At 54.9% G+C, this 9,952-nt stretch overlaps 1 protein-coding gene across 3 annotated transcripts in view; it reads right to left on the reverse strand.

The window, feature by feature from the left end:
• Positions 1-2,797: 2,797 nt before the first annotated feature.
• The window catches only part of SLC23A2 (solute carrier family 23 member 2), a 92,281-nt gene continuing 85,126 nt past the window's right edge, over positions 2,798-9,952 (reverse strand). For all 3 annotated transcript variants that reach the window (XM_071579332.1, XM_071579331.1, XM_071579333.1), the window contains exon 16: positions 2,798-8,677. In XM_071579332.1, the coding sequence (XP_071435433.1) occupies positions 8,445-8,677 (233 nt within the window). In that variant the 3' untranslated portion in view covers positions 2,798-8,444. The remainder of the gene's footprint in view (positions 8,678-9,952) is intronic.

Below are 9,952 nucleotides of genomic sequence, written 5' to 3' on the forward strand. Positions count from 1 at the left end.
GAATTCCCAGAGGGAGCCTTGTGGGCTGTATCACACAGGCTCAAGTGGTTATTCCTGCCTTAAAATGCCCCAAATCCCGGGATATGCAGAGCCAGAGCCAGGCAGGATCACCCTCGGCCGTTGGGACAGAGGATGGGACCCTGTGCCGATTCCCAGCCACGCCCGAGGGATCCCACCCGGATCCAAACCCGCCCCCAGGAGCGGATTGGGGAGGAACTAGAAGTGAAATTCAATCTGCCTGGAAGCAGCTGATGGAGCTGGGGGGGCACAGTGGCCGCAGCATTCCCGGGATGGGGTCCCATCCCGCCTGGCCACCCCGGGGCACTGCCTGGAGCGTTCAGTATTCCAGAGGAGCAGCCGCCGTGTCCCTCCTCCTTTGTCTGCTCTGACCTTTCCCAGTGCCCTGTGGCTTCTCTGGGCTTTTTTTCTTTTGAAGGAATTCGCCCAGAAACAGCCCACACGAGGGGGGAAAAATCCCAAAACAAAGAAATAATCCAAGCAGCTGCTTTGGCCAAACAGGCACGGGCTGGAATCTGCCTTTTTTTGGTTTTTTTCCCCTGTTTTTTTTTGATTTGTATGTAAAGTATGAGTTCTGGAGGAGCCATCTGGCTTGGGGAAGCACTGACTCGGCAAAAGTGCTCGGGATTGATATTCCAGCAGCATCTCCAGGCTGCAGGATCAGAGGCCCTTTGTCCTGGCAAGAGCCTGGCCAGGCTCACAGTGGAGCAGAGCCTGCCCTGGCCGCCCATCCCAGCCCCAAATCCCAGGGATTTCACCCCAAGGAGAAGCTTCTACCACCCCCCAGCTCGTGGGGTGGCTGCAAAGGGAGGGGGATTAAACCCAGAAATAAATAGAGGGGCACCTGCAGGAGCACGGGGGGGACTCAGCTCAGATTGGGGTTAAATCCCAGGTTTGTGACGTGCTGTGGTGGGTTGGGAAGGCTCCAGCCTGGATGGGGGGATTTATTTATCAAATCCAAGGGATTTGCCCCTTCCCTGCTGTGTGAGGACACCCTGCAGGGGCAGAGGGCAGGCCAGGCTGTGGTGGCTCCTCACTGCCACTGGATGTGAGATGGATCCACGAGGACCCCAATCCAGGAGGAACCAAATCCAGGGGGAGGAGAGCAGAACTCCCACCCCCCGAGCCTGAGCATCCTCCAGGCTGCAAAAATCCCCCAGGAAAAGGCAAGCAGGGATGCTGCAGCAGGTGAGCTCAGTGAATCCTGAATTTCCATGTCAAATTCCATGCTGGGATGCAGCTGGCACCTTCCAGCCCCTCAGCCTGGAGGGATTTGCTCCCACCAAGGGCCTCAGTTGGGTCCCAGCACGAAGCACCAGCTACAAAATTCTCCCAAATTCAGCTATTCCCTCCCAGACTGAGCAAAATTCCCAACTCCTCTGGCAGCTTCCCATCATCCCAGCTCTGAGCCCCTGAGCTGCCTGTCACGAATTCCCAGAGAAATCCTGCACTTGGAGCCTCTGGGAAGCAGCTGGGAGAGATGTGGCTCTGGAAAAGCCTTTCCCTGGATCTGAGCTCTTCTGTAACTCACTGTTGCTGCCCCTGCTGAGGATGTTCCAGCTGTCCTGAAAAGCCTCGAGTTTGGAGATTCTTCCTCAGGTAAATGAAGCCCTTTGTGGGTTTGGGCAGAATCCAAGGAAACCCCAGTGCCATCCCAAGCTCTGAACCAGCAGCACAGGGATTAGTCAGGATTAGGATCAGAGGGTTTTCATCACAGACCCAGCCTGGAGGGAGGAGAAATCCCTGGCCCTGGTTGGAGCTGCTCCTCTGGCTCCAATCCCAGACCTGAACCCTCCTCTTGCTGCCACTTTGGGCCACTTTGGGCCATTCCAGTTCCCACGTCATTCCAGCGTTTGGGACTCAGGTTAGGGAAGGACTTGGGGGTCTCTAGGAAAGGACTGGAGGGTCTCCACCCTCTCCAGGCCCAGGTTGGCTCTCCCAAAAGCCAATACCCCCCCAAAGGCTCTGTGTGCTCTCTGTGGGATCAGTTCCAGCTCCTGATCCCCCCCAGGAGTGTGGCTGCTCTGGGAGAATGTTGGGAATTTGATCCTGGAGCTGCAGAGGCACCAGAGTTCAGTGCAGGGTGTGGGGTGAGGTGAACTCAGCTGTGTTCAAAAGGGACACTCAGGGAGGTCTCAGAGGTGCTGAAAGGAGGGACAGGGAACCAGGAATGGCAGAAGAGGAGCCTCTTCCCAATAAATCCAGGAATTTAATGTGTCTGTGTGGGATGAGGTGGGGCTGGGAGGGTGGGGAAGGTGTTTGGGGGTTGGAGTTTTGCTGCAAAGAGATCCTGTGTCTCCCCATCACCTGCAACCCCAAATCATCCAACCCTAATTGGGAAGAAATGGATCAACTAGGAAGGAATTATTCCTTGGGGGGGGCTGGGATGGAATTCCCAGAGAAGACCTGAGAGCCCCTGGCAGGGCCTGAAGGGGCTCCAAGAGCTGGAGAGGGAGTGGGGACAAGGGATGGAGGGACAGGACACAGGGAATGGCTTCCCACTGCCAGAGGGCAGGGATAGGTGGGATATTGGGAAGGGATTCCTGGCTGGGAGGGTGGGGAGGGCTGGGCTGGGATTCCAGAGGAGCTGTGGCTGCCCCAGCCCTGGGAGTGCCCAAGGCCAGGCTGGAGCCCCCTGGGACAGTGGGAGGTGTCCCTGCCCAGGGCAGGGGGTGGAATGAGACCTTCAAGGTCCCTCCATCCCAACCCATTCCAGGATTCTGTAATTCCACAACTCTCCATACAAAGGGATGTTAAGAAGGAACCACCAACCACTGTCTCGTTGCATCTATGCCCGCGTTTATTTATACTGAACAGCTTTAAAAATACAGAATAAAATAGCTTTATCTACTATTATTCACAACATCTGGTCCAAATATTACATTTTTAAATATTTAGGTGTTTAATGAAGCAATGTTAGAAAAAAAAAACAAACCAGAAACCAAATGATGAAATAAAAAACCAATAAAACCAACCAAAACTCCATAAAAGAATTACACATCTTGGAACAACAACAACAACAAAAAGAATTAAACAGAACACCCCCCACCCCCCCAAATAAACTCTTGCTGTTTAACAAAAAAAGTTTTACAGCCAAAGTCAGTCACAAAAAGTCATGGGAAAACAAAATTTATCCCCACTGTCTAAGAACAGTCAATAGTTTGTTACACCAAAGGTTGCCATGGAGAGACAAACACAGGAACTGGGAGTGGCAGCAAGAGGAGCAGCTGGGAAGGTGGAGGAGAAGCCACAGCACAGGAGGCAGGTCCAGATTCCCAGGGGATGCCCAGGGCACAGGCAGGCTGAGATTCCCATGGGATGCCCAGGGCAGAGCCACAGGCAGGCTGAGATTCCCATGGGATGCCCAGGGCAGAGCCACAGGCAGGCTGAGATTCCCATGGGATGCCCAGAGCCACAGGCAGGCTGAGATTCCCATGGGATGCCCAGGGCAGAGCCACAGGCAGGCTGAGATTCCCATGGGATGCCCAGGGCAGAGCCACAGGCAGGCTGAGATTCCCATGGGATGCCCAGGGCAGAGCCACAGGCAGGCTGAGATTCCCTTGGGATGCCCAGAGCACAGGCAGGCTGAGATTCCCATGGGATGCCCATAGCACAGGCAGGCTGAAATTCCCATGGGATGCCCAGGGCAGAGCCACAGGCAGGCTGAAATTCCCATGGGATGCCCAGAGCCACAGGCAGGCTGAGATTCCAACGGGATGCCCAGAGCACAGGCAGGCTGAGATTCCCATGGGATGCCCAGAGCCACAGGCAGGCTGAGATTCCCATGGGATGCCCAGAGCCACAGGCAGGCTGAGATTCCCATGGGATGCCCAGGGCCACAGGCAGGCTGAGATTCCCATGGGATGGCCAGAGCCACAGGCAGGCTGAGATTCCCTTGGGATGGCCAGAGCCACAGGCAGACTGAGATTCCCATGGGATGCCCAGGGCCACAGGCAGGCTGAGATTCCCATGGGATGCCCAGAGCCACAGGCAGGCTGAGATTCCCATGGGATGCCCAGGGCACAGGCAGGCTGAGATTCCCATGGGATGCCCAGGGCTCAGTGGGAGCAGGGGGATGCTCGGGATGGCTCCCAGCACCTGGAGCAGCCCAAGCACTGCCTGGAATTTGTGGCCTCCCTGCCAACCCCAAGGGCTGTGGGAACACAGGGAAGCTGCCCCAGGTGGGCAATGCCCCAGGTGGGCAATGCCCCAGGTGGGCCCCTGTGGCCCAACCCAGAGAGCCAACACTGCCCCTGCTCCAGGAAAGGAAAGGGAAGGCAAAGGGACAACGGAGAGGCTTTGGCTGCAGAGGCCACGGGAAGGAACAGGGAGGTCGTGCTGGTCTCACACACCAGACTGATTGTACCGAGCCCTGCTGGGGGTGGAGGCACCAGGGCCCACCCAGCCCAGCAGCCTGGAGTGCTGTCACCCCCAGAAGGACACAATTCCCATGTTTTTGAGGGATCCATGCAGGGATCAGGGGTGGCCCTCGCTGACGCTCCACAGGGAGGGTCTCCAACCCTGACCCCAGAGCTCAGTGGGGACAGAGAACAAGAAACCCCTTCAGTGGTGGGTAAGAACACAAAGATGGGTAAATAAAGTATAAACAACCACTACAGATTCGTCAATGAAGAAATTCTACCATCACATGACATTGTCATGACACTCATACCACTCCCTCCCAGGAAAGCGCCGCCGTTATCCTGAGCGGAAATGTTATTCTTAATATATGGAAAGAAAATACTGCAATATATTCATGTACAAACCAAGTTGTCATATTTCAAGTCAGTATTAAAAGGCATAAAAGCAAATTTGGGGTCGGGAGGTTGAACTTTCTGAGGGAGGGACGTGGTGAAGCCCCTCTAATATGACAACATTAATCAGTCAGAGTCGGCAGCTACGAAACCTAAATTAGATTCTAGAGGTAAAATTTGCAAGGCTTTGCTTTAGAAAAACGTGTTTTCAACATGTCAGCAAGAACCCTTAATTCAACCTAAAAAAAATACAAGAGAATCTGAATTACAAAAATCCCAAGTTACTTTTGTTTGTGTACATTGACACCATCTTTGATATGACAAAATGATATTTCTACCATGAATATTTGCCCTTCCCTCTTCTGGCTGAAACATCTCCTCACCTCCTCACTCACCTCTCAGGTGTTGCCTCCCCTGGGGGGTTGGATTGGGCTCTTTGGAAGGCAGGGAAGAAAACAGAGAGGAAAACAAGAGTGTTGCCTTTACACTCGAGTTCCACCTGCACAACACGACAGGATGTGTCCAATGCTCTGCAACCTGCACTCTCCAGCCCCCTGGAATTCCACAGCAGCCACTGGGGTGCAAAAGGGACCAGGGAAAAGTGGCTGTGGGAGGATTTAAGGTCCAAAATCACCTGCTGCAACTGCACAAATTCAGGGGAATTCAGTCATTCCCCTCACAAGGAAAAACAATGTGTGTCCTTCAGCTGGGAGGCTCCAGGGGCCTTGGGAAGGAACAGGAATTCTCTTCCCAAGGGATCACCTCAGCCCAGGTCACTCCAGGTGCTCCTCTGGCTCCATCCCAGCCCTCCCCTGCACATCCCAGGTCTCCTTTCCCAACCATCCACCCTTGGGAGAAGGTGGGGAGTCCTCACTGACCAACAGGGGACACACCTGCCCCTCGGTGTTCCCCATGGATGGGGCTGGGAACGGGCACAGGAGAAGCCCCCCAGGAGAACCAAATCCAGCAGTGCCACACACAGTGGGACTGCACCCACTGGGATAATGGATCCAATGCTGCAGGGAAGGATGGGGGTCCTGCTCCAGGGGGAGGAAACTCCCCTTGGATTCCCTGCCCTGGAACTGGAATTGGCCAATCTGAGGTGAGGGAGCACAGAACACGTTCAGCTTTACCTGAGCCAGGTGAGAGGAGACAAACCCTGCCCTCACCACCCCTTCCCTCTGACATTCCCAGACAGGAGGAGTTGGGAAAGGCTGGGAACAGGGATGGGGATGGAGCAGCTCCACGTCCCTGAGGTGGCACCACTGGGAGCAAAAAGCTTTTCTCTCCCTTTCTCAACTGTTCCAAGATAACCAGCTTTGGCACTGGGCATCGCACCAACCCCGGGGTGGGACAACCACCAGAGGTGGCTCCTGTTTTCCTTTCACAGCTCCACTTTCAGCTCCCCCACGTCTTTGGTTGCACAGAAAGTTGGGAACTTGGGGAGCTCCGTGCCCCTGAGCAGAGGGGTGTGCACTCCAAGGTGGACGTGGGGATGGAACACCTCCTGCCTGGAGAGGGAAAGCTTCAAACTGAGGACAAACGACTCGGTTTCACAGGCAAACAAACCTCGTCTACGACACAACAACTGTTCGACCAGCTTGGGACAGCCCCACCCACACCGAGACTGCAAACTACTGAAAGTTCCCCGAAGCAGGAACAAAGGCATGCTTGGACATGGGAAAAGCAGGATAAGAAAGGCTCTGGAAACAGCCATGGCATGCTGGGAATACCCACGGGATCATCCCCACTCTACACTACTCAGCACGGACCCGTCGCGCTCCTGCCTCGCCCTCCCACCCCAACCCCTCCACCAAGGAATTGCCCTGGGAGCAGAGACAGCTCCTGTGCCCCTGCCCGGAGCCAGAGCTGGAGAAATCCCGCCGGGAATTGCGGCAGGCAGGCCCTGCTGGGGCTCCCCCAGGAGCACAGGACACTGCTGAGCACACACCGGCCTGGGGGTACCGACCTGGCACTGCCCTGAGGGTGCCACAGCTGAGGATGCTTTGGGGGCACACTCGAGTCTAAAACTAACTGGCAATAGTAAGAACATTGAACAGGAGTAAAACTGTTAATTATGGATGCACGAGGAGCATGGGCACCCACGGGACAGCAGAGCTGAGACTGTGCCAGGGCAGCAGAGCCGAGACTGTGCCAGGACAGCAGAGCCGAGACTGTGCCAGGACAGCAGAGCCAAGACTGTGCCAGGGCAGCAGAGCCAAGACTGTGCCAGGACAGCAGAGCCGAGACTGTGCCAGGACAGCAGAGCCAAGACTGTGCCAGGACAGCAGAGCCGAGACTGTGCCAGGGCAGCAGAGCTGAGACTGTGCCAGGACAGCAGAGCCAAGACTGTGCCAGGGCAGCAGAGCCAAGACTGTGCCAGGACAGCAGAGCTGAGACTGTGCCAGGACAGCAGAGCCAAGACTGTGCCAGAACAGCAGAGACTGTGCCAGGACAGCAGAGCCAAGACTGTGCCAGGACAGCAGAGCCGAGACTGTGCCAGGGCAGCAGAGCTGAGACTGTGCCAGGACAGCAAACCCCGGGAGCGGTGCCCGCCTGGCCCCGGTACCCCAACAGAGCCTGGGGGGGCTCAGGTGAGGTGTCTGTGCCATTCTAAACCCCTTCCCGGCTGGAATGAGCTCCTGGAGAAGCCCCAGAGGGAGAGAAGGAAGAGGCAATGCCAGAGCTGCAGCAGCTCTTGACATCCCATAACGTTCCTGCCCAGCGTTCCCATCACTGGCACTCCCTGCCAGAAAGGTGTTAATTGCTTCACTGCTCAGTTAATTACCCTTTTAGCCCAGGAAACATCTCGCACTGAACCAAAAACCATCTTGCACTAAACCAAAAACCATCTGGCACTGAACCAAAAACCATCATCTGGCACTAAAGCAAAAACCCACCAGGCCCTGTCTGGAAGTTCAAACTTCCCATTCCTGTAACACTCCAGCCTCGTGTCCCTGGAAGGAAATCCTGGACACTGGGGGGGAATCCCAGGTGGGAAAAGCAGACGTTGGGAAAATAGAACTGGTGTGCAATCAGTGGCTCCTCCAGCACTGGGGCAGCAAAGGCAGCCCTGGAGTCCATGGGCAAAGTCAGGGCAGGAATTTCCCATCTCAGCACTGGATGTGCCACTGGGATTTGGGAGCACCCAAACAACACCCTCATGATTTGCCTTTCCCAAGCTCAAATATGGCACGTGCACATCAGGGAGTGAAAACCAACATCTACAGGATGGGACATGAGCACAAGGAAATATTTTTCCTTTTTTCCTTTCTTTTCCCCCCTTCCCTCTCCCACATCCAGATTTCCTGCTGTACCAACACTGCCAGCACTGAGGGCTCCAGTAACACCAGAATTAAGTTAATTAAAGCCTCTCAAGAGCACCTTCACATTTCCAGGACCTAAACCCACTGAAAACCAACAGGCTTAGGAGCATCTCCAGCTTCCCCAGAACTTGCCCCAGAGACACCAGACCTGGCTCCCACCACCCACAGCAGCAAAAGCTTTTGTTTTATTTCTTCTTTTTTTTTCTCTTAATTTTAAAATCCGTCTCAGCTCTGGATCCAGAATTTAAATGCAGATATACAAAACATATATTTTAATGCTTCTTAATCAGCAAGAAACTGCAAATACATCTTTTACTACAACTAGAGGATATAATTTCAGCTAAGGCTATACTGTAGCTTCTGAGTCTTCATCTGAACTCCTGCAGTTACTGCTTTTCCTGAAGCCTTTCCACGTGTATCCCAGGAAGGTGGGGCTGATGGGCAGGAAGCTGAAACACCTGTATTTTTTGATGAAGTTCATGCCAAAAGGCAAATCATAGGTCTCCATACCATCCAGGGATTTGCTTCCTTTCCCAACCCCTTTCTTCCATTTCCTTATTCCCCTTTCTTCAGGGCTCCCTGGAGGCCAAACAGAAGGGAAAAGAAATGAATATACTCATGGATATCTTGATGTGAACACACAGAGAGAGAGAGAAAACCTTGAGGCTCAGCCACCACATCCAGCAAAGCTCTGGGAAGATCCTTGACATTCCTCAGACAGGCAGGAAGAGGGAAAAATGTGGTTTATTTTGTAAGTGGGAATCAAGGCAAGTTTTTCCTCTTGAATGGAGCAGGTTTGGATCTTAAAATGAGTTTTATCCGTGCTCTGAGGACTGTTCTGGTTTGATCAGCTCTTTTTGGTGCTTTTAGGATGGAGGCCTCAACCTGGAAAGGATTCCAAGGAGGGAACACCAAAAGCAGGGATGTCTCCCTGCCCTCCTGCCCCCTGGAACGGTGCTGGCAGTGAGGAATTCCTGATCCCACAGGAATGGTGCCAGGCCAGCCCAGTGCCCCCCTGGAATGGTGCCAGGCCAGCCCAGTGCCCACCTGGAATGGTGCTGGCAGTGAGGAATTCCTGATCCCACAGGAAGGGGACCAGGACAAACCCTGTGCCTCCCTGGAATGGTGCCAGGCCCCCCAGTGCCTACCTGGAATGGTGCTGGCAGTGAGGAATTCCTGATCCCACAGAAAGGGCACCAGGACAGACCCAGTGCCCACCTGGAATGGTGCTGGCACTGCACAATTCCTGATCCCACAGGAAGGGGCCCAGGACAAACCCAGTGCCCCCCTGGAATCGTGCCAGCCCCCCCAGTGCCCACCTGGAATGGTGCTGGCAGTGAGGAATTCCTGATCCCACAGGAAGGGGACCAGGACAAACCCAGTGCCCCCCTGGAATGGTGCCAGGCCAGCCCAGTGCCCACCTGGAATGGTGCTGGCAGTGAGGAATTCCTGATCCCACAGGAAGGGGACCAGGACAGACCCAGTGCCCCCCTGGAATAGTGCCAGGCCCCCCAGTGCCCACCTGGAATGGTGCTGGCAGTGAGGAATTCCTGATCCCACAGAAAGGGCACCAGGACAGACCCAGTGCCCACCTGGAATGCTGCTGGCACTGCACAATTCCTGATCCCACAGGAAGGGGACCAGGACAAACCCAGTGCCCCCCTGGAATGGTGCCAGGCCAGCCCAGTGCCCACCTGGAATGGTGCTGGCAGTGAGGAATTCCTGATCCCACAGGAATGGTGCCAGGCCAGCCCAGTGCCCACCTGGAATGGTGCTGGCAGTGAGGAATTCCTGATCCCACAGGAATGGTGCCAGGCCAGCCCAGTGCCCACCTGGAATGGTGCTGGCAGTGAG

The sequence above is a fragment of the Pithys albifrons genome, chromosome 29 (assembly GCF_047495875.1).
Source record: "Pithys albifrons albifrons isolate INPA30051 chromosome 29, PitAlb_v1, whole genome shotgun sequence".
Lineage (NCBI taxonomy): Eukaryota > Metazoa > Chordata > Aves > Passeriformes > Thamnophilidae > Pithys > Pithys albifrons.